Source organism: Danio aesculapii, chromosome 1 (assembly GCF_903798145.1).
Source record: "Danio aesculapii chromosome 1, fDanAes4.1, whole genome shotgun sequence".
Classification (NCBI taxonomy): Eukaryota; Metazoa; Chordata; class Actinopteri; order Cypriniformes; family Danionidae; genus Danio; species Danio aesculapii.
Window position 1 is genome coordinate 2,858,223 of NC_079435.1, and position 26,112 is coordinate 2,884,334.

General features: G+C 36.3%; 2 protein-coding genes and 1 long non-coding RNA gene across 3 annotated transcripts in view; all 3 read right to left on the minus strand.

The window, feature by feature from the left end:
* The window catches only part of LOC130222760 (B-cell receptor CD22-like), a 4,971-nt gene extending 4,851 nt beyond the window's left edge, over window positions 1–120 (minus strand). The window contains exon 1 of the mRNA XM_056455301.1: window positions 6–120. Coding sequence (XP_056311276.1) covers window positions 6–66 — 61 coding nt within the window. The 5' untranslated portion in view covers window positions 67–120. The remainder of the gene's footprint in view (window positions 1–5) is intronic.
* Window positions 121–7,476: 7,356 nt separating this feature from the next.
* On the minus strand, window positions 7,477–25,908 carry LOC130229691 (B-cell receptor CD22-like). Its single transcript, XM_056458666.1, has 11 exons — window positions 25,821–25,908; window positions 25,028–25,378; window positions 23,003–23,242; window positions 20,877–21,128; window positions 11,974–12,231; window positions 11,620–11,874; window positions 10,757–10,996; window positions 9,520–9,616; window positions 8,731–8,776; window positions 8,249–8,496; window positions 7,477–7,626 (listed from the first exon to the last, which is right to left on the minus strand). The coding sequence occupies exons 1-11, from the start codon at window positions 25,879–25,881 to the stop codon at window positions 7,572–7,574; spliced, it is 2,103 nt and encodes a 700-aa protein (XP_056314641.1). The 5' UTR covers window positions 25,882–25,908; the 3' UTR covers window positions 7,477–7,571.
* LOC130229774 (uncharacterized) lies at window positions 17,490–20,196 on the minus strand. Its single transcript, XR_008837871.1, has 4 exons — window positions 20,124–20,196; window positions 18,956–19,021; window positions 18,802–18,879; window positions 17,490–18,684 (listed from the first exon to the last, which is right to left on the minus strand). It is a non-coding gene; the product is annotated as an uncharacterized LOC130229774 (long non-coding RNA).
* Window positions 25,909–26,112: the final 204 nt, after the last annotated feature.

The following is a 26,112-nucleotide window of genomic DNA, read 5'->3' on the forward strand; positions in this document are numbered from 1 at the left end:
CTCACTGTGAATGATGAGCAGAAAGATCAGATGAAGAGCAGGAGCCATTCTGAGCCACATCAGCATCAAATCTATCTAGAATCCAGCATTAATCATCACTTCTACACTCATCAACAGTAAATGTACATCACCCTAAATGATCAACAGCAACTGAGGGACTGAGCGTGTGAACAGACGCACTTTAGCTATACCGGTGTGTCTGGTTGAACACAGAGTTGCAGAACTGCAGTTCCTCCTTTAGCATAACTACAAAAACACAAGCAATTTTCTTTACAATAATATAAAGACAGCAAGATATGGTTAGCAGAAATTCTATCTTACTATTATCAATGTGTTTTGCAGACAAAAAAAGGGAAAGAGTTGATTTCCAGTTGATGCACATCAGTGTTTATACAGTATCAGCAGGAGATGGAGTCTATAATTACTGCATTATTTATTCCCTATCTGAGGTTCAGTTTTCTCTTATGATTTAACATAAAATTAACACATTAAAATAGATTTAATTTGAACATTTTAACCTCTTCAGACCCAAAGAATTTTTTATTTATTTTATTTTTTACATCCTTTGGGTTAAAAAAAAACAATTTATTCAATTCAATTCAATTCCCCTTTATTTGTATAGCGCTTATACAATGTAGATTGTGTCAAAGCAGCTTCACATAAAAGGTCACAGTAAATAGGAACAGTGTAGTTCAGTTTGTAGTGTTTAAGTTCAGTTCAGTTTAGCTCAGTTCAGTGTGGTTTAATAATCACTACTGAGAGTCCAAACACTGAACAGCAAATCCAACGATGCGCAGCTCTACAGATCCTGAACCATGCAAGCCAGTGGCGACAGCGGAGAGGGAAAAAACTTCACTAAATGGTGAAAGTGAAGAAAATAAACCTTGAGAGAAACCAGACTCAGTTGGGCACGACCATTTTAATTTCTCCGCTGGCCAAACGTCTTGTGCAGAGCTGCAGTCTCAGCGGCGAAGGCTGGAAGCTGGCCTCAGCGAAGACTCGTCTGTCTCTGGAGCGTCACAGGAATCAGTCTCATGTTCTCCACTCCTCCATGACCACCACAGTAGTTGCTCAGGATACGGCCTGGTCCAGGATATGGAAACCTTGGGATCATCTCGTCGTTGGTCTTGGATCGAATCAGTGACTGCATAGTCTGAGGGTCTCGGGAAGAGTATCCCCAGGTGGAAATGGAGAATAAAGAAAATAATTAGCGTAGCTGCTGTTCATAGTGTATATAAACAAGATGCAGAACCTGTGTGGAAGCCCAAGTGGTGCACTGAGTGTATGCTTTACTGAACAGATAGGTCTTTAATCTAGTTTTGAATTGGGAGAGTGTGTCTGAGCCTCGGCCTTATCAGGAAGGCTATTCCAGAGTTTAGGAGCTATAAATGAGAAGGCTCGACCTCCTTTACTCGACTTAGCTATTCTAGGTACTACCAGAAGGCCTGAGTTTTGAGATCTTAAAGAGCGAGTTGGATTATAACGAGACAATTTAGAGTTTTTACATTTTGTGTTTATTTTTAATTTTACAGCATGTCCAAGTGGACCACAGGACCATTTTAGTTCGAAATGGCCGCCAAACTCAGACAACAAAACTGTACAGGATATGGCTGTAAAGGGATAATAATCCAATAATAATGTAACCAAAACTAAACAAAAGCCATTTTTTCCTTTAGTATTTAAATTCCTGGAACATTTTAGTCTGAAAGAGAGCCGAACTCAAAAAAAAACAACAACAAAAAAAAAAGAAGTGATGTTGATCCAAAACAAATTTAACATACAAGTGATTTAAAACTGATCGTCATTCTCTAATTGTCTGATTGTCAGACTCTAAGTCAGAGTCTCCCTCAACTATCTTATAAAGAATCCTCTCTGCTTCAGTTCTGCTTCCTATAACATGCAGTCATTAACTACATTAAGATGGTTCTGGTGTCCATTATAGTGGACATTTAAAAAAGGATGATATTTTGAAACACAAACAAGTTAACAGCTTTAAAAAACTAAATGTGTTGTTCCTGACACTGTAATAAACGAATATATATATAATAATAATAGTAAAAAACATTTAAAAAGCGTAATTTTACATGCCTCTCTCCTTCACATAAAATGTGCTTGTTTGTATGCCGGCCATTTTGGATGCAGTGTAAGAAGTGTTTCTAGCATGCCAGCCAATCACATGACATATCACTAGAAAGCCCAGGATGTCCTCTGAACAGTACAACAGGACTTGACAGAGTAGCTCAAACAATTCAGAAAAAAATGAATGAAAACACAAGGTCCACTACAGAGGACACAAGTCAATGAGCGGTGTCTCAGGAGGTTAAAACATTACTCAGTCATCTGTGGTTCCACCCACAGAGTTCAGGATTGGTTGTTTTATGCTCCGCCTCTCACTGTAGCCTCTTCCTGTTGATCTTGAAACAATAAAAAGGACAAAAATTTAACAATCTTACAAAGCTCAAGAGTTTCTTTCTTCTGTTAAACACAAAAGAAGATATTTAGAAGAATGCTAAAACCTGGAAACCCCTTATATTCATACTATAGGGAGAATACTGTTGTGAAATACCCACACATGTACAAAAATAACTATAGTTAAGTAAAAATCAAGAATAAGTATGCTTCATGTAGTTTGTATAGTAATATATTTGCACACGTAATTATGTTCACACTTTATTTTAATGTTCAATTAAGACATTAATTGCCGCGCTGTCTATTTTTATCTATTTTTGCTATTTTTCTATTTTTGCCGCGCTGCTCACGCTCAATTAAAGTGACAGTGTAGTCCATAGCAAAGTGTATTGTGGGTAGTGTAGTTCCACAAGCATGCTGGAGCTCGCCGTGTGCTGTGCAGCTAAGCAGAGGAGGAAAGTTTAATTCGGTTTTGTTTTATATTCACTCAAGTTATTCCACCCGGGAGCTGTTTTGCACTGTGAACTGATGACACGAAAATAAGTAAAAGAAGGGCATGCGTTGATTACTTTTGTCCGTCTCATCCTTTGCTGTTAGTCTGCCGCTGCACATTACTGAAGCGGAGAAAGTAACACTGTTCGATCATGTATAAATATCATTACAACTATATTGTATAAATATTATTATAAGTTGGCCTACAACAACCTGACAGTCAAAATCCAAATAACATGATATCAGGCAATTGTCTTCTGAGTGCACCAGACATGAATGGCACTCCTCATAAATAAAATAAAAAATTACCATTAATTAAGATTTTTAGCTTAATAAACTAATAATTAGCTGTTTAATTGGGTGGCTCAGTGGGTAGCGATGTCGCCTCACAGAAAGAAAATTGCTGGTTCGAGCACCGGCTGGGTGAGTTGGGGATTACTGTGTGGAGTTTGCATGTTCTCCCCGTGTTGGCGTGGGTTACTCCGGCTTCCCCCACGCTCCAAACACATGCGCTATAGGGGAATTGGGTAAGCTAAATTGTCTGTAGTGTATATGCGTATGTCCTGGTCCTCCAGGTTGGCGGTTGAGCATTGGGCCAAAGACCTAAATATCAGCTTCGATATAAAAGGCTCTGAGAGTAAGTAAGTTGGTTTTATGTATTGATTAGGCATGTAGAATAAGATCATGCTTTATAAGTACTAATAAACAGTTAATATCGTACTAATAGAGAGTTAGTAAGTTAGTAGTCAATAGTGTGAATTGTTAGTTAATCTAAAGTGTTACTATAATCACTTTTTGGGACTAAACTTGCCCACTTTTTGGTTTATAATAGTGTACTTTTACATATATTGTTTAGTTGAAAATGTTGTAAACTCAAATATTTTGTCATGAAATTGCAGTGTGGGAATTTATATGTATAATACATTGCACTGTTTACTGGGATACTGTTTACTCTTAAATGAAAGCAGAACAACAAATGCATGACTCTTAAATATATTTTAAATGTCCTTACAATATGCAATCCTTGACCCAGTCTTCTGTTGCATGGGTACATTTTTGGAAGTAGGCAAAAATATATTGTATTGGTCAATATTATTGTTTTTTAAAGGCAGAATTATTAGATTATAAATACTTGCCTAATAAGTATTAGAGGTGTGAACCTATACTGGTCTCACGGTTCGGTTCAGTTACGATTATTGTTGAAAAGGCTCCAAGGAAAGCTAGAATTTTATTAACAGACTTGTATTCTGAAAACTCAGAGTGCATTTCCTGATGCTTCCAGTAGGAGGCATTATAGTTACAGTTTCGCTTTTCTGCTGCTTGCATTATTGAGTCAGAGATCGACGGCTGTGCAGGTAAAGTTCAATCCTGTCACTCCTGATGTTCGTTTGGTGTTTTGAGCTTTCCAAGTGTTAGTACATGACCATAAAGTAAGTTTCTCTTTATTTCTGTATGTTTTAACCATGTTGAAGTGTGTTAGTATACATTTACATCATTATAGGCATGCCCAGACATGCAATGTCACATGCTTCATGTCCGATCGTGTGATCATTAAACTATATAGAGACAGTCAAATGCTTCATCAGTCCCTATAAATGTTTGAAATCTTCAATACTGCAGTATTAATCAATATTATTGCATTTGTGGTAATGTTTGACAAATTATTTGATTATTAACACACTTGGATTCAGTATATGTATTTGAAATCTGGTCGGGTCCCGCGACAATGCACAGGTACAGCCGCGGGAATGCATACAGCCGAGAGGAAAAGAGAGGAGAGGAAGAGTCAGGCCAGCAGGTGAAATGGGCCACAGTGAGAGAGAAATGGAGTACTTTCATTCCCTCAATCACAGAGAAATAGGGGCTTCTGCTGTAAGTGCCAGTGAAAGACTGTAAAGAAAACACACACACTGTGAAATTTTTAAGTTGGCGCCTGAAGTGTTGTAAATACCCGTGCTCGCGACAGAGCGCTTATGAGATAAGTACATAATACGTAATCCATAATAACTGGTTATGATTATTACTGAACCGATACCGAATTGTCCGCGTCTGCATAACGGTGCATCGAAGAAACAATTAACTTTGACACCTCTATTAAGTATATCATGTTTCATGAAGACTTCATGATTTTGTAGATACTGTAAAAATGTAAAAACCAAATTTTTGTTTAATTTCCATTATTAAGAACTTAATTTGAACACTTTAAATGTGATTTTCCAAGTATTTTATATTGTTTTGAACTCTCTGACTCCATATCTTCTTGTAGTTGTATATCTCTGACAAATATTGTCCAATTCTAGCATACAACCATCAATGAAATCTTATCTGAGCAGTTTTTAGATGAAGTATAAATCAGAATGTTAAAAAAATGGACACTTATGAATGGTTTTGTGATCCGTGGTCACATTTATGTGTGTTTTAGACACATTTTAAAATGCCAAAAAGTATTTTCTGCTAATGTTGCATACACAATGCTTAAAGGGCACCTATTATGCAAAAATCTGCCTCTAATGGTAAAACATGAATTAATTCTATTTGTTCCAATCACTCTTGATCAAAACAGTCTGCAGAAACACTTTGATTGACGTTCTCCATTTGTATGTGTCATCAGAGGGGGAAAGCTCCACCCACTAGTGCCCATCTCTCCCTCATTAGCATAAACAGCAGCCCTGAGTGAGAAGCAGCCGTCTGTCCATTAGCCATTAGAGTGTTTGAGCTGCTGAAGATAATGTCAGCATAGACTAAGAGGATTATAGATGTGGAGTTTTAGATGAAGCACAAACGAACAGCGACAGGAGTCTACATAGACTGGCCATAGACAGACATTTGTAGCTCCGCCCTCTTTTGGAAAGAGCATAATCTCATTTGCATTTAAAGCGATAGTGACCAAAATGTCACAATTAGACTAGATATTCTTCAAGACACTAGTATTCAGCTTAAAGTGACATTTAAAGGCTTAACTAGATTAATTAGGGTAAAGTTAGGGTAATTAGGCAAGTTATTGTATAACAGTGGTTTGTTCTGTAGACAATACAAAACAAATATCGCTTAAGGGGGCTAATAATATTGACCTTAAAATGGGTTTAAAACAATTAAAACTGCTTTTATTCTAGCCGAAATAAAACAAATAAGACTTTCTCCAGAAGAAAAAATATTATAGGAAATACTGTGAAAAACTCCTGAATCTGTTCAACATCATTTGGGAAATATTTGAGTAGAGAAAACATAAACATTAGTTTATATTAGGTAACACTTTAGTATAAGGATCAATCCTCTATTATATAGCCTATTATTATGATATTGGCTGTTTATTAATACCTATAAAGCACATATTCTGCAAGATCTTAGTCTATACTACAAATACTTAACTAATATTTTACTAACTCTCAAAATGCAGCAAATAATGTCTATTTAGCTTGAAGGTGATTGTGACAATTAAAAAATATATAAAGATTTATTAAGTATTGTTTTGATTTCAGCATAATCTTTTTTAATTACACACACAGCTCTACAGATGTTAGATTGTGTCTATCTGAACATGAATCACTGACTTTAATTCTTGATTACACGTTTCATGCACTTACTATAGTAAATACTATCAATTACGCATAATTACATGTAACCAACTCTAAAGCAGTGTTTCTCAACCACGTTCCAGGAGGACCCCCAACACTGCATGTTTTGGATGTCTCCTATATCTCTCACACCCATTACTTTGAGTCTCTGCTAATAAGCTGATGATCTGAATCAGGTGTGTTTAGTTTAGGAGACATGAAAAATGTGCAGAGCTGGTGGTCCTCCAGGAACGTGGTTGAGAAATATTGCTCTAAGCCTAACCCACATTAACCCCAATCATATAATAAGTACATGTATTTAATTAATATGACTCAGTGGTTAAATCATCAGATCTTTTAAGAACAGATTAACAGATATGAAACTGATCTGTTCAAAATAACATACTCATTATACCTGCATACTGACACTCTACATCATGTCTTTGAGAGGAAAAGACATGATTTATTTTCATTTTTAAATTATTGAATTGTGTGTGCATATATATATATATATATATATATATATATATATATATATATATATATATATATACAGTATCTATGTCACCTTAAAATAAAGTGTAACCCAAATTTTCAGTCTTAATTAGTTTTTGTTTATTCAAAATGCAGTGTTTATTAAACAAATCAAGTTTATAACAGCATAAAACAAGTCTAATTCTTCAATCTAAGGAAATGACTATTGTTAACCATTGAAAATTTGTCAACATTAAGGCTAGTTTTTCAGTTTGTTTGTCGCCTCCTGCTGGACGGCTTTGGTTATGTCACGTGATTCATTCCAAAAAACAAGGAATTTACTTTATTTTTTTAAATGCATTTTTTTTTTGTGCAGAATTTAACAGGGACATGCAAATAACAGCAAAAAATACAATAATTACAATAATAATGACAAAAAATATACAAAAATATTTACATTTGAATGTGTTTTAGACTGCACACAAGCTGAAATACGTATTAATTCTAGAAAGAAGAAATGTAATGTCTCCTTTTTCTTTTCGCTTACTGTATGATCAGAAACCAAATTCATTATGAACAGCAACTCCCTCATCAACCGCTAGAGGTCAGCAGAGAAACAGCATTTTGATTACAGGCTTTCACTCATTTGAGCATACTGTAAATCACAGATTCCTCAGCAGTTTGCACATTTTCTTGCCTAAAATAAACAGAAAGAACACAACAATGTGAGAGATTATATAATCAGTGCTGGATTTGCTGGTGGTGGTGATGTTAGGGGTGTATATATGGCATTAACATTTTGAGAAATAAATAAAGGAAATAAGTTAAATAACTTCAAAAAATGAAGAGAAAGTAACACTAATAATAAATGACTAAAAACACTAACAATATACAAAGTACTCAATTATTATAGTCAACTTTTTAAGTCTTAGTCAATTATTAAAGTCTAACAAGTGATCTTTAGAATTAATAATTTTACTGTGTCTTTCCTCTTCATCAGTCTGTGATGCAAGAGATGTTGGTTGTCAAGCTTTCTTGCTCAACATAAAACCAGTGTTACTATATAACAGAATCCAGCCAATCAGATGGTTGCTATATTCTGATTGGCTGGATCTTTCTTATATTGTACCGTTGGTTTTATATTGAACAAGCGAGTTAAGCCCGGTGTTGCATGTGCATAAAAGGAACCACAAAAACCTTAAAACTGAGTTTGTCTTTTGTAATTTTGTCATTTTGCATGATCAAAACAGGATATTTTGTGGACAGAATTTTGTCATGTGTTTAGTGCAGTTGTTGGTGGTCCAGCAGTTTCTCCTCACCTGTGGTCTTGATCAGGCTGCTGAACTGGTATGTTGTCACACTGACGCTGCTCCTCTTCTTCCTCTCTCTTCATCTGTGTGTTTTTGTGATATTGGACAGTGGCGTACTGGATCTCCTCAGCATCTCTGCATTCAGCACTTATTCTGGGATTCACAGTTTCATACGGAGCTTCATCAGCTAATCCAGGGTCACAGACTGGATTGTCGTGGGCTTGAACTTTCTGTGACACATCAGAATACAGATCATTCTGAAACACAAGACAATAAAGCATTAATTATCATCTGAATCAGTCTGATCAACATTACAGAAATATCTTATTATATTCACACTGAATCATACAGCAGAAGGATGTGAGATGTGATGTAGATCTACTGATGATTTTCACATCTGAGTTATAAAATCTTAAATATATCAGACATTTAAATAATACAAAATAAAACATGAGTTTATTTGATTTTAAGGTTGTATCTGTATGATTTACCTGCGTCACTGTGAGACCTTCAGATTTAACACTCCTTTGTTTCTTTCTGTTATAATAACACACATTAACAAAGTATTAATTACTCTAATAAATAGATGAAAATAAAATATGCACATAATAAAATGTTACAAATAATCAAACATGAATTCAACACAGGCTCATTGGGAATATGTGCCCAGGGCTACATTTTTAGGAACCATGAAATATGTTCCTGTGGGTACGTCTGGCTGCATTTTATGTGTACAAACACACAATGGGGCGATTGCTTGGTAAATCACCATGTACAGTGTCGGACTTGAGTAGTGGAATGGACTGAGGTTTGAGTCCAGCAAAGGACAGTTCCAAAAAAACAGGTTACAAAAAAAAGCAGTGTGGAAATGTAGTGAAAGTGTCAGGTCGCTATGGCTTTTCTCTCCTTGTTTGCTTTTGAAAACACTATCGGTTAGGTTCAGAGTTTGTGTGGGTGGATAGACACATGCGAGAAGGATGTTGAGATGTGCAGAAATGTACACAGATTTACAAGAAGGAATATGTTTTATGAGAACTCATAGGTCAGTAATGTATTTTAAATGGTCAAAAAGAAACATTGCGCCCTTTAGTGGATTTCTGACATCAAAAACTGGAAGGAGAAGTAGCCCCGGGCACATGTTTCACGGTTCCCAAAACATGTAGCCCTGGGCACATATCTCCAAATTAGACTGGGTTGCATGAATAGTATAGTAATATTTGACTACATCAGATATATTTTTATCTTTTAAAATAATGTTTAGCATTTTTAATTGATCTCACATTATTAACAGGACGATGATGACGATGATGATGATGATTAATATTGCTACTGCTGTCGCTGTGATGATGATAATGTTTCTCACAGCATGTTGATGAACTGAAAGATAAAGCAGATCATGATTAACTCTCCAGACCAGACACCCCTCTGACGAGACACCCCACACCCGCCCGGACCATCTCCCTACACAGCTATCAACACCACAGCAACACACCTCCAGCCATCTTTCCTCTCTCCCAATGCACTTTAGATCAGTGAGGATAATGTGCGTCCGATCTTCAGTAAACAGAAGAAAAGGAAAGCACCAGGCCCAGCCGGTGTTTCACCAGCCTGTCTGAGTACCTGCGCTGACCAGCTGGCTCCCATTTTCTCACAGATCTTCAACAGATCACTGGAACAGCACAAAGTTCCATCCTGCTTTAAGCGCTCCACTATCATCCCAATCCTGAAGAAGCCAAAGATCACAGGACTCTATGACTACAGACCTGTGGCCTTAACATCTGTGGCCATGAAGTCATTCGAAAGACTGGTGCTAGCATATCTAAAGGACATCAATGGGCCCCTGCTGGACCCCCTGCAGTTTGCCTATAGAGCAAACCGGTCTGTGGATGATGCAGTCAACATGGGACTGCATTATACCCTACAACATCTGGACAAACCAGGGAACTACGAACTACGCTGTCATTCAGTCCATTCTCTGCACTTCAATTACTGTCTGGTTCAGCTTAGCTGCCAAAACCGACCTCCGTAGACTACAGCGAATAGTCCGGACTGTTGAACGAATCACTGGCACAACCCTTCCTACACTTCAAGAAATGCACTCTTCCAGAGTGAGTAAAAGGGCTCGCAAAATCACTCTGGATGCCTCGCACCCAGCACACTACCTGAACTATTACCGTCTGGTCAGCGCTTCAGAGCACCAAGAACAAAAATAGCCAGACACAGGAAAAGTTTCTTTCCTCAGGCTGTCTACCTTATGAACAGTTAAATATTCCCCAACTGTGCAATAAGCATGCGCAATACTTTCTCATATGCACATGTACACAGCACCTTATAACCCGTATATTTATAAGAAATCTGTACACACAATTCAACATCCAGATTTTTTTTGCCTAACTGCATCTCTGTTTAATGTTTATCATATTTCTTTTTTCCCTTGTGTGTGTGAAGCACACTTGGCAATAAAACTGATTCTGATGAACTGATGAAGTTACAGGAGTGTGATGATAAAAGCTTCACCAGTGACAGTGACAGCGTCTGATCTCTGAGCTCCATGTGGATTGTGAGCCTCACAGTAGAAGCGTCCACTCTGTACTGCACTGAAACTCTGTCCAGATCCAACAGCTGAGCTTTGATTCTCCTTAAACCAGCTGAAGTTCAGAGCAGGAGGGTTTGAGTCACTGATGCACATCAGACTCACTGAATCAAACCAAAGCTGATCAGAATCAGTGACGGAAACTGAGACGTTCCTGGGAGGATCTGAAACAGAAAAAAAAAAACACTGATATCCTTAACATGACCAATTTGTCGAATGATCAGTGTTTATGCTAGATGTAGATGTGTTTGAAAGCGACTTGTAACATTTTAATAATGTTTTGGCAAATTGAAAGAAATTACTAGAAATTCATTCATCAAAGGTCCGAATCTGTAAAATCATCTGAACTTCCCAATCACTAAGAATGTCAGTCTACAAAGACTCCTGTCACTGTTCATTTGTGCTTCATCTAAAACTCCACATCTATAATCCTCTTAGTCTATGCTGACATTATCTTCAGCAGCTCAAACACTCTAATGGCTAATGGACAGACGGCTGCTTCTCACTCAGGGCTGCTGTTTATGCTAATGAGGGAGAGATGGGAACTAGTGGGCGGGGCTTTCCCACTCTGATGACACGTTCACAAGGGAGAATGTCAATCAAAGTGCTTCTGCAGACTGTTTTGATCAAGTCTGATTAGAACAAATACAGTTATTAATATTTACAATTAGAGGCTGGAGATATTCACACACTGCAGACACACAACTCTGTATAAACCCATTATAAAAGTGATTTTATATTAAAGGTCCTCTTTAACATATCAGTTGCTGAAACATTATAAACTCACACTGGACATCTAAAGTCACAGGATCAGAGTATTTCTCTCCATGTTCATTTCTGGCTCTACACTTGTATTCTCCACTGTCATCAGAGCTGATCTTGGAGATGTTGAAGATTCTTCCAGATCCTACAAATGTTTCTCCTTTAAACCAGTTAATTTCTGCAGGAGGGTTTGAGTCGCTGCTGCAGCTCAGAGTCACTGAATCTCCAGACATCATTACAGCAGATCCACTGATGGACACTGAGATGTTCTTGGGTGGGTCTGAGACAGAAAAACACAAACTGTTAACAGTCACAATAGTTTTGACATCACAGATTATATTTTATTGGTTTATTGTCACAGTAAGTTTTGGCAACTCACACTGGACATCTAAAGTCACAGGATCAGAGTATTTCTCTCCAAGGTCATTTCTGGCTCTACACTTGTATTTTTTACTGTCATCAGAGCTGATCTTGGAGATGTTGAAGATTTTTCCAGATTGTCCAAATGTTTCTCCTTTAAACCAGCTGAAGTTCAGAGCAGGAGGGTTTGAGTCGCTGCTGCAGCTCAGAGTCACTGAATCTCCCTCCATTATTACAGCAGGTCCACTGATGGAGATCACAGGAGTATCTGGAGCATCTGCAGGAGAAACATGCAAAAACAAAACTTACAAATAAATATGAAAATATACATCTTACAAATATACAATTTACTAAAAGAGCTGCCTTTTTGTTTTGTTATATTTTTAATAATAAAGTAATAGTGTGGTAGTCAGTAAGTAAATTGGAACAATTACTGGATTTTTTTTAAAAGCAGATAAATATTTCATCCCAAATATACAATCTTTACTGTCATACAGACCTGCAACACCTTCCAAACAAAAGTTGGAGCAGTTCAGCGCTAGTAATCAGGTAAAGTGGTTAAATAATGATAGGATTTTTGATTTTAGGTGAAGCCAACAGGTCATTGTAATTATGATTTGGTACAAAAGCAGCATCCAAGAACGGTCTAGTCTTCAGGAGCAAAGATGGTTTGCCCACAAGTACGTGAGAAAATGATTAAATTACGTAAACACAATGTTACTCAAAGAAAGATAGAAAGACATATTTTACTGTCAACATTGCATAACATCATTAAAAGATTATGTTAAAAGATTAACATTAAAAGGAATCTAGAGGAATTTCAGTGTGTAAAGGACAAGGGCACAAGCCTAAGCTGAACAACCGTGATCTCTGATCCCCCAGGCAGCGCTGCATCAAGAATCCTCATTCATCTATAAGCCATATCAACAAAAGGGCTCAGGACTACTGTGGTAAACCTTTGTCAAGTACCACAATACACAGTTACATCCACAAATGCCAGTTAAAACTGTACTGTGCCAAAAGGAAGCCCTATGTTAACAGTGTCCAGAAGCACTGACAACTTCTCTGGGCTCAGGGGGATCTGGGATTGAATCAGTGTTTCAGGTATTTTTTGGGGGAAAACGGCTCTGTGTGCTCTGGACCAAAGAAGAAAAGGATCATCTAGACCAGGGGTCACCAATCTCGTTCCTGGAGGTCCGGTGTCCCTGCAGGTCCGGTGTCCCTGCAGGGTTAAGCTACAACTTGCCTCAACACACCTGCCAGGATGTTTCAAGTATACCTAGTAAGAGCTTGATTAGCTTGTGTTTGATTAGGGTTGGAGCTAAACTCTGCAGGACACCGGCCCTCCACGAACAAGTTTGGTGACCCCTGATCTAGACTGTTACCAGCAACAAGTTTAAAAGACAGGGTATAAGTCCAAATCCATGTAATAGGGGTTGAAATTGGTAGCACATAACTCATTACTGCCAACATATTATGGTATTTCTATGATTTAGAAGAGCCATTAACTTAAATACAGTAATAATTAAATGTTAAGGCTGGACAGGGAACAAGAGGAAAACAGGAACTTAAACACACACAGATCAATGACTAAAGACTGGTGGCAGGAAACAGAATAAAAAGTAACCAAATGACAAAACACACCTGAATACAAGCACAACAGAGGAGCACATGGGGAAGTAAACATACAGTACACAGACGTCACATTCAAACCATCAACATTTCTACTGACTTTCACACACGATCAAGTCTAATCTGTGTTTGGGGATTCTTTTCCACTTTGACCTTAAATCATGTGCAATCATGTGCTTTCATATTTGCTTATCTGCATAGTGTCCTCCTATGTACTCCTATGAACTAATTTTGTCCATGTATTTCTCCATATATACCAAGTTATAAGCAATATAAGCAACAAAGTTGTTAAATTAATTTGGTTCACTTAAATTTAAGGTAAAATTATCACTATTTAATCATTAACTTAGATATCTCAAAACAGTTCTAATTAGCTGGTAGTAGTTGGGTTAAGGTATTGGTAGGCGTGTCCAATAAGATTATACTTTATAAGTACTAATAAACAGCCAATATTTTATTAATATAAAGTTAATACAATAGTGGTACTTCTTAAGATTAAAATTACACAACAACTTTCATACCATATGGTGGCAGTATTGCAAGAGTGAGTATATAACTTTTATGCATTGACTACTTAACATTTATTGTAAGTCTGAATGGTGTAAGCATGTGAATACTAAAAGGTTTAAATAAAAAGTTGAAAACTTACATCTGACATCAAGATGAACAGCAGGAGAGATGTACGTTTGTCCCTGCACACCACATCTATATCTACCTGCTTCTCTTCTCTTGATTGAACTATAGTTGAGTTTATCTCTAATATTAGTCAATATCTCTGAGTTTCTGTACCAGATGAATGTTGGTGTGTCAGTCAGATTACAGCTGCTTTTACATGTCAGACGGACTGAATCTCCCTCTGTCACTCTCTCAGGAGACTCCAGCTGAAGATCTGAACACAACACACACATTATATCTAGTGCTGCTCTCATACACTGATTATTATTCTACATAATGACCACAAGAGGAGAGAAACCTCAGGAGAGTCACCTGTGACAGAGAGACGCACTCCTGGTTTACCAATCCACATTCCTCCTGTTACATTAGTAATGATTCTGAAATAATAGTCATGTTCATCTTTCTCTGTCACATGACTCAGTCTGACGGTGCAGTTGTGCTGTTTATCTCCCAGATACTGAAGCCTCTGACTGTATTCAGGGTCCACAGACAGATCTGGAAAACCCTTTGCAGGGTCTTTCATCCAAAACACTTTCATGATCTGATATCCAGGAGTCGGGTATGTAAAAGTGCAGCTGATTGCCATTGTTGAGTTCTTTAGTGCACAGATTTGTAAAGGACTGTATTTCACACCCCAATCAGCAGCAGAAACTCCTGAAACACAGAAACAGTCCTGATTAAAATGTAGTTTATTCAGTAACACTGCACTATAAGACACTATGAACTCATGTTGTTTTATTAGTTGAAAACAGCGACTCAATACAGATGATATTTGAATCTTTTCAATATGAATAGTGATCACAGTGTGAATAACTTCAATCTTGATGAAGGATAAAAATACACAGCAGAACTGCTGGAAAAAAAAACAGCTGAGAAAAAACAAGGTCACACTTTATTTTGATGGTCCATTTGATGAAGTTAAGTTACATTGCAAATAACTCTCAATAAATTATAAGTAAACTGTTAAGTAGGGGTTAGGGTTAAGTTAGTAAGTTGAAAGTGTCTTATAGTCTGTTAAATATCTGTTGAAGGAGCATATCAGCAGATATTAAGCAGACAGTCTACTAATACTCAACTGGACCATCAAAGTGAAGTGTTACCAAAAACAATTACGCTTTTCACATTAAAACACTGGAGAAATTTCCACTTGCTGTCAAAAGCCATTTTTATGTGTGTTGGGGTCCAATGAAATTGGCTCGTCACTATGAAGATCATACTTAAGTGTGTCACAGTTTAAAACAATGGTGAGGAAAAAAAAGACTAAACAGGAGGATTTTGTGACACTTTAACAGAGCCTAACTTTCTAAATCAGAGAGAAGATGATCAGAAACCTGCTGAATAATGTCTGGCTGTGGGGTCTGTAAATGTGGAGAAATAAAGCAGTAATGTGAATGTAAGATTGACTCACTGTGAATGATGAGCAGAAAGATCAGATGAAGAGCAGGAGCCATTCTGAGCCACATCAGCATCAAATCTATCTAGAATCCAGCATTAATCATCACTTCTACACTCATCAACAGTAAATGTACATCACCCTAAACAGCTCTTAGTGTTAGGAAGATCTTTACACATCTGCAGATTATTAATGCACAACATCAGTGTGTGGAAATCAACTGATGACTGAGATCAACACCAGATATTTCTCATGTCAGAAATCATGTGTTATATGAGCTTCATCTACACTAATAATCAGTCAAATACCAGTGTGTTTGTCTTACCGTGTTGAAGAGCAGCGGATCAACAGCGACTGATGGACTGAGCGTGTGAACTTGTGCTCTTTAGCTTTACTGGCTTTGTGTGAGTTGCAGAACTATCTGAGTTCCTACTTCAGAAAAAGAACAAAAAACCCAACAACTGAATAAAGAAAAATAGCTTGTTTAGACCTCTGCTGGTAGGTTTTGCACTCACACATATGAGTGAGGTAATTTGGTCAGGACACCAGGGTTACACATCTACTCTTTACCAGAAGTGCCAATGGATTTTAGTATCCACAGAGAGTCACGACCTCAGTTTAACATCTCATCCAAAAGACAGTCAGTTTGTTGATTCACGTCCGCCATTTTCAGCGTGAGTCGAAGCGATATCACTAAAGGAACACCCTAGCTCTATTTTTAGATGCAAGGCTCATTGGGCTCAACACAAGAGCAATATTCTCCACATTATCGCTCTAATCGGAATTATTGGTTGTATCTTTAGGTAGGTTTGCAAACATGTGTACTTCTCATTGAGTCTACCTTATACTTCAGCCGTTTGCATTTCTCGCGATCCCAGAAGCTCCCTGTGATCTTAACTAGCATGCGTTTTAGAATTCTAAACATAGGTTTCTATCAGGGTACACTCAAGTCGACGGCTGGGCGCCGCTGACCGCTGCAGAAACCTATGTTTAGAATTCAAAAATGCGTGGCGCGACGATTCGGGACACTTCATGTTTCTGCCGCGCCACAGAGAGTGTCTGGTGTGCCGTGTCGCGGCTTCGAGCGGCGCACCCGGTGCCTCAGTCAAAGTTAATTCAGTGTGTGTGGTTATTAGTTTCTGTGTACAAGCTCGGCACTTGAAACTAGCACACAGTTAGCTGTAAAACTGTACAAAGACACAAATGATTTTGTACTCTCTGCTTGGTCTGTGTCAGAGTCGTACATGTACGACTGAATGGTGATCCTCTCTCCTCCGTCTGCCTGTCAGACTGTTGCAAACGCAGAGCGGGTGAGCTCATGGCCCCGCCCCCTTGTTACGGTGGCGGGAAGCCGAAACTAATTTACATGTGAAGCAACACACCCATAAATCAGCAGGCTGTGGACACGCCCCCAACATGACACTTTTTAACACATTATAATAAACAAATCTGAATTGTGTTTTAAACTGAACCTAAACTGGCACACTCAGAACAACCATAATATTAATATTAAATCATAAAAAAGAGGTAAACTATGTGCCCTTTAATAAATGTATTGTTAGGAGGATAAAGAGATTTCATTCAATAAAAACTCAGATAAAGAGCAATGACTCATATATAGTGTCAGAAATAAGGAGCTTTTGTGTCTTGTGTCATAAAGCAGCAACATTATTGGTTGATTAATGTTTTTTTTACTAATATGAAGATTCACAACATAAAAGTTACAGTTTAACCGTTTTCGGTCATTTGCAGAAGCTCAGATGAGTTTATCAGTTTAATCAGTGCATAAATAACAGAGGAGGCTGAAAAACATGTATTATTGATAATCAGGTGGATTTATCGGCACTGTAAATGACTTTACAGCATTGGCAAAGCATTATAACAATAAATTACAGACGCACATTTACACACAATTAAAAATAGGTAGAAAAAGGTAAAACGGATTAAACACAAATCAGGATGAGAAGCTCTTTACAAAACTGACTAATCAGAATATTGATATTACTCACAGTATCAATCATTATTAATGAAGCAGAACACATTCATCTGACTTTAAACACAGTACATGATAAAACCACATCTCTTTAAGTAGCAGGAGATGGAGACATCTGCTGGTGGAGTGAGGGTTATAGACATTGGGCTACATTTTAGCACTCCAAGTGAAACGTCTAAAGCAGGTGGATCAAAGCACTAAGGAGGTGTCTGAATCAATTTTAGCTGTTTTAAGGATTTAGACTGGCACATGGTCTAAAAGGGTCATCCTTATTCTCTTAATGAGTTGTGGGTGTGTTTAGAGAGTTACGTGCATTAAACCAATCAGAGATTTATCTCTCATTCACTTTAGTGAGTTGTGGTCTCCCCATGGAATATCTGCTGTTTAGGCAGAAAAGCTTTAACTTCATTGAATTAACCGAAACAAAGAAGGCATTTACATTTTAAATCTTTAATTTTTCATATTTAAGGATATTTGTGTACTGCTGTACATCCCTGTGTGTGTAATAAGCAGTGTGTACATTCATTTTGGATCTGCATAGTCACATAAAAGTAACGCAATCTTTAAACAAAAAACCCTGTGCTGTTGACTTTAGAGGAGCTCTTGGCAAGGTCTTTCAGTTGCCTCAAAATAGCAATGTGCCAACAAAGCGCCTCAACACACCTCCTTTTTAGACCAGCGCAGAATGGTGCACACAAATTCATTTGCTATATAAACAACGTGGTGCAAATGGGAAAATGGTACCTGTGCCGAGCTGGCACTAGCAAATTACACTTGTGCCAAGTGTATGATAGGGCCTATTGAGTGTAAAATGATCTATTGTGATATAAAAACCCATATAATGATATATAAAGTAAATAACAGATTCTATAACACCACTAAACATTGTTTTTTCCTCTCCCTATCTTAAGCTTTTTAGACAGTTTCAACACCACTGTTACATGTTGACATCACTAATGATCACTGTAAATCACCTGTGGCTCCGCCCACACAGCTCAAGAATGCTCCGCCTCTCACTGCAGCCTCTTCCTGTTGATCTGAACAAACAATAAGATGAAGAAAGACTGAAGCTCAACCACATTAAACTCTTTGACGAGGCTCATCCAATAATCAAACTGCTGCTGAGAGGGTTTATGGCTGATATTGTCTCTTACTGGTGGATTGTGATGTTCAGAAGAGCTCTGAGGATCAAGAGTGGAGCAGGAGTTTTCAGCAGGTCTGTGGTGAACGCTCTGTGTGAAAGACAGCGAGAGATCCATCAATCATCTGATCATCAGTGACCATTGTCTGACTTTGAGTTTCACTTACTGTGAGTGTGTTGTACAGGTCAGAGGTCGCAGACTGGAGATCCAGACCTGCATATGTGTCTGAGATCTGGACAGAGAGAAGGACATTTTGGCTCTATTTTAATGACCTAAAGTGAACAGTGCAGGAGCTTTTAGGAATTGTCTGAATCTACTTTTGCTATTTTAAGGATAGAAACGACTGGTTCACCAGGCGCTTGGTCCAAAGAGATTGTCCTTATGTTTTTATTGAGTTATGGGTGTGTTTTGGTCATGACATGCATTAAACTAAACAAAGTCTCATCTATCATTCCCTTTGAGAATCAGTTCACAGTGCACATAAACATCCCTAGTGCGTATACAAGGGTTTAAATCAAGCTCACATGCTCACGTTTCTTCACGTCTAGGTCTGTTTTCCTCCTGGTGCATAAACGGTTCGCTCAGTTTTCTTAGTCATAAAATCAGTCATCAATCATGTGTGCTGTGCATCCCTGTGTGAGTAATAAGCAATGTTTTGAACCCGCCTATAGGCACATCTCTAATATTCATTCATTTATTTTCTTTCAGCTTAGTCCCTTATTTATCAGGGGTCACCACAGCGGAATGAACCACCCACTACTCCAGCATATCTTTTACACAGCTGATGCCCTTCCAGCCGCAACCAAGTACTGGGAAACACCCATCCACACTCATACACTACGACCAATTTGGTTAATTCAGTTCCCCTATAGCGCATGTGTTCAGATTGTGGGGGAAAAGAGAGCACCCAGAGGAAATCCACGCCAACACGGGGAGAACATGCAAACTCCACACAGAAATGCCAACTGACCCAGCCAGGACTTGAACCTGCAACCTTCTTGCTATGAGGTGACAGTTCTAACCACTGAGCCACCGTGCCACCCCATCACATCACTAACATGCTTTTTAAATAAAAACAAACAAGCAAAGAAAAAAAGAAATATCTGACTTCTGGTCAACAATGCTGTTTATTTCATTTACCTCAAAATATAACATTTTAACAATGCTGCTTAACACACCTCCTTTCAGACCAGCTGGAGTTTGAGCTGCACTACATTAATGTCCAGAGGAACTCAATGTAAATCAGTTTTAACTCTACACTCTTTATATCTCTGTAGGATCATCAGAGCTGTAGGAAACATGCAGGAAAACACAGTAAATAATAATCATCTCACCGTAGACTCATTACAGATCTTCTGCTGATCAGGTTTCACTGCAGATCTTCTGCTCTTCCTTTTAGAAAGTCTGTCAGAAGAAAGATGAACCATGTCTTTTACTTCAGTGTAAGATGAATTAGGTACATGTTTTATTGTGCTCACATTGCAAACATGATGATGATGATGATGATGATGATGAATAATCCTCCAGATGTCACTGTGATGATGATGATGATGTTTCTCTCAGCGTCTTGACGAACTGAAAGATGAAGCAGATCATGATTAACTCTCCAGACTGGTGAAGTTACAGGAGTGTGATGATAAAAGCTTCACCAGTGACAGTTTACTTTAGATGATGTAATATATTAATTACTGAACCATCATAAACTCACACTGGGCATTTAGAATCACAGCAACAGAGTATTTCTCTCCATGTGCATTTCTGGCTCTACACTTGATGTCTTCACTGTCATCAGAGCTGATCTTGGAGATGTTGAAGATTCTTTCAGAATTCAGATATTTATTTCCTTTAAACCAGTTGATTTCTGCAGGAGGGTTTGAGTCGCTGCTGCAGCTCAGAGTCACTGAATCTCCAGACATTATTACAGCAGATCCACTGATGGATACTAAGATGCTCCTGGGTGGGTCTGAAACAGGAAAACTTAGACTGTTAACTGACTTAACTTAATTAAGTATTGACTTAACTGTTAACTATTTTGTATCACAGGTTTTTTTAATGGTTTCATGGCACAGTTAGCATTGCTAACTCACACTGGACATTTAAAGTCACAGGATCAGAGAATTTCACTCCATGGTCATTTCTGGCTATACACTTGTATTCTCCACTGTCATCAGAGCTGATCTTGGAGATGTTGAAGATTCCTCCAGATCCTATAAATGTTTTTCCTTTAAACCAGTAGAAATCTGCAGGAGGGTTTGAGTCACTGCTGCAGTTCAGAGTCACTGAATCTCCAGACATTATTACAGCAGATCTATTGGAAATCACAGGAGTATCTGGAGCATCTGCAGGAAAAAAAAACATGTAAAAAAAGACTGAAAACAAATATGAAGATCAATTTAAATATATACTATATATATCTCTTACTAAAAGAGCTGCCCATTGGTTTAATATATTTTTTGTTTTGTTTTAATGACAAGATAATGGTGTGGTACTCAGTAAGTAAATGGGGAATATTTCTGGATTATTTAAAAGAAGATAATAGCCATTTAGCCAGTTTTTGAGGTTTAAAGTAATTTAAATAATTGGTATCACTTTACTTAAAGAGACTGTTCATAACACTTTCATAAAAAGACTGTATTATACATTTTGGCACCCAAGTGACCGAGGGAATACGGTCATTTTCAAAATAAAAGATTGTTCAGACTCAAATAATAAATAAAACCGAAATAATTAATGATTTTTCCAGTGTTTTGTTGCCGCTAGAAAGGTATCCGCTGTGTAAAACATGCTTGAATAGTTGGCAGTTCATTCTGCTGGGGCGACCTCTGATGAATAAAGGGACTAAGCTGAAGGAAAATGAATGAATAATTTATGATTTCTTGTGCAGCCCGGGACCACTGTGTTAATCTATTAGTCTTCCTACATAACAAAAACCAAAAAAACTGCAGACGTCTTAGACAGTCCAACGATATATAGTTTGTCATGATTAGATTAGGTTTTAATTGCAAAAAGGTGATCTTTTGATCACTTCATATGTGTATTTTCTGATCAGATAGTTGTCTGATTTGTGAAAATGCCTTTATACACTGTCTGAAATAAAGGTACACGAGCTGTCACTGGGGTGGTACTTTTTCAAAAGATACATATTTGTACAGAAAAGGTCCATAATAATACATCAAGGGTACATATTAGTACCTAAAAAGTACTAAGTACTAATTTTTAGGTTCTAAAATATACTTTTGAGGTACAAATATGAACTCTTTTGGAACAAACGTGTACTTTTTGAAGGTACCACCCCAGTGACGGCTAACGTACCTTTATTTCTGAGACTGTACTTGTCCACATAAATGTTTCTCCATTAAACAAATATGATTCCTATCTTTAAATCCAGCTCTATATGCAAATTTAACAAGGTTACATCAACTAAAGCATCAGATACACTGCATTTTATTTATTAATATTATTATTGATATTATTATTTACAGAAGTGTATAAGCTATATTTTATTTAGGCTGTAAAACATCATTACAAGTGCTTCTGTTGCTTATGCATTTGCACTTGTATATCTGATGGTCATTGATATCCCACAACACATGTGCTCTCATGTTGATTTATTTTTTGATTAATTTTGAGAGGTGTAACATTTACATTTGTGGTTTTAACAATTAGATGCATTTATTTTAGACCCGTTCAGTTTAATCTGGAATAATCTGAGTGATTGGATTTATGTAACTGAATTATTCAGATTTCCAAACTGAAACAAAGCATGAAGCGAGCAGGTGTAAACAGCACCTTAATGTTAAGACCTGACAGGGAACCAGAGGAAAACAGGAACTTAAACACACACAGATCAATGACAAAGACAGATGAACAGGAAGGCAGGAAACAGAACAAAAGGAACCAAATAACAAAACACACCTGAATACAAGCACAAGAGAAACACATGGGGAAGTAAACATACAGTAGCGTACACAGACATCACATTCAAACCATCAACTTTCCTAGTGTCTTTACAGTGAACACACATGATCAAGTCTAATCTGAGCATAGATTTTTTCCACTCTGACATGAAAGCCCCGATCATGGGCTTTCATATTTGTCTGCATAATGTCCACTTATGTTGAATTAATTTTCTCCATGTACTTACAGTTATTGTAAGTCTGAATGCTTTAAAAAGTTAATACTTAAAGGTAAAAAAATAAAGATGAAAACTTACAACTGACATCGAGATAAACAGCAGGAGAGATGTATGTTTGTCCCTGCACACCACAGCTGTAGTGTCCTGCTTCTCTTCTACTGACTGACCTGAAGATGAGTTTATCTCCAATATTAGTCAATGTGTCTGAGTTTCTGTACCAGATGAATGTTGGTGTGTCAGTCAGATTACAGCTGCTGTTACATGTCAGACGGACTGAATCTCCCTCTGTCACTCTCTCAGGAGACTCCAGCTGAAGATCTGAACACAACACACACATTATATCTAGTGCTGCTCTCATACACTGATTATTATTCTACATAATAATAATAATAATAATAATAATAATAGTAATAATAATAGTAATAATAATAATAATAGTAATAATAATAAGAGTAATAATAATAAGAGTAATAATAATAATAATAGTAGTAATACTATTAATAATACTAATAGTAATAATATCAATAATAATAGTAATAATAATAATAATAGTAATAATAATAATAATAATAATAGTAATAATAATAATATTAATAGTAATGATAATAATAATAATAATAATAGTAATAATATAATAATAATAAAAAGAGTAATATAATAATAATAATAATAATAATAATAATAGTAATAATAATAATAATAATAATAATAATAATAATAATAATAGTAATAATAATAATAATAATAATAAAAGTAATAATAATAATAATAGTAGTAATAATAATAGTAATACTAATAGTAATAATATCAATAATAATAGTAATAATAATAATAATAGTAATAATAATAATAATAATAGTAATGATAATAATAATAATAGTAATAATAATATAATAATAATAATAATAATAATAATAAGAGTAATAATAATATAATAATAATAATAATAATAATAATAATAATAATAATAATAGTAATAATAACAATAATAATAATAATAATAATAATAATAATAATAATAATAATAATAGTAATTATAATAATAGTAATAATAATAATAATAATAATAGTAATAATAATAATAGTAATAATAATAGTAATAATAATAATAATAAGAGTAATAATAATAACAATAATAATAATAGTAATAATAATAATAGTAATAGTAATAATAATAATAGTAATAATAATAGCAATTATATTAATAATAATAATAGTAATAATAGTAATAGTAATCATAATAATAATAGTAATAATAATAGTAATAGTAATGATATTAATAATAATAATAGTAATAATAGTAATAGTAATCATAATAATAATAGTAATAATAATAGTAATAGTAATGATATTAATAATAATAATAGTAATAATAGTAATAGTAATCATAATAATAATAGTAATAGCAATAATAATAATAATAATAATAATAATAGTTATAATAATAGTTATAATAATAATAATAATAGTAATCATAATAATAGTAATAATAATAATAATAATAATAATAATCATAATAATAATAATAATAATAATAATAATAATAATAATAATAATAATAATAATAGTAATCATAATAATAATAGTAATAATAATAATAATAATTCCTTACATTTATATACCACTTTTCTAGACACTCAAAGCGCTTTACACATTTTTGGGAGGAATCTCCTCAACCACCACTAGTGTGCAGCATCCACCTGGATGACGTGGTGGCAGCCATATTGCGCCAGACCGCACACCACACACCAGCTGATTGGTGGAGAGGAGACAGTCATGAAGCCAATTATGGTATGGGGATGATTAGGAGGCCATGATAGACAGAGGCCAGTCGGCAGATTTGGCCAGGATGCCAGGGTTAAACGCCTACTCTTTTTCGAAGGACATCCTGTGATTTTGAATGACCACAGAGAGTCAGGACCTTGGTTAAACGTCTCATCCAAAAGACAGCGCTCACTGAGCAGTAGAGTCCCCGTCACTATACTGGGGCATTAGGACCCACACGGACCACAGGTTGGGTGCTCCCTGCTGGTCTCACTAACACCACTTCTGGCAGCAACCAGAATAATGCACACAAGAAGAGAGAAACCTCAGGAAAGTCACCTGTGACAGAGAGACGCACTCCTGGAATGCCAAGCCACATTCCTCCTGGTACATCAGTAATGAATTTGAAATAATAATCATGTTCATCTTTCTTTGTCACATGACTCAGTCTGACGGTGCAGTTCTGCTGTTTATCTCCCAGATACTGAAGTCTCTGACTGTATTCAGAGTTATTAGACAGATCTGCAAACTCTCCTCCTTGTTTTACCTGGTCTATGTTCCAGAACACATTCATGATCTGATATCCAGGAGTCGGGTATGTAAAAGTACAGCTGATTGTCATTGTTGAGTTCTTTAGTGCACAGATTTGTGAAGGACTGTAAATCACACCCCAATCAGCAGCAGAAACCCCTGAAACAGAAATATTCATGATTAAAATGTAGTTATATAATTTTCACTGGACTTGTAAACACTAGGGACGCATAGAGAAATAAAAACAGAGAGAAGAGAAAACAAACCAGCGGATATAAAAAGAAAAATAACAGTACTTATAATGAATACTTTACTAACATGAATACTACGTTTCTTTTTATGAACTAATGATTAGTTGTTTAACTATCATAATTACTTTTTAGTGCACGTAAATCAAAGGCATACATCAAGTCAATGTCAAACAACCAGCGGAAATGGAAAATAAAAATGCTATCATTGACTAGCTGTTAAAAGCTGTTTTTTTGCGCTGTGTTGTGTTATTTTCCAATTGATTGTTGTCACTATATTGACAACCCAGAGCTTAATGCAGTGTGTAAATGCAGAGGAATAAAGCAGTAATGTGAATGTAAGATTGACTCACTGTGAATGATGAGCAGAAAGATCAGATGAAGAGCAGGAGCCATTCTGAGCCACATCAGCATCAAATCTATCTAGAATCCAGCATTAATCATCACTTCTACACTCATCAACAGTAAATGTACATCACCGTAAACAGGCAATATACCGTATACCAGTCAAATACCAGTGTGTTTGTCTTACCGTGTTGAAGAGCAGCGGATCAACAGCGACTGATGGACTGAGCATGCGAACAGGTGCTCTTTAGCTATACTGGTGTGTGTGGTTATCACAGAGTTGCAGAACTATCAGTGTTC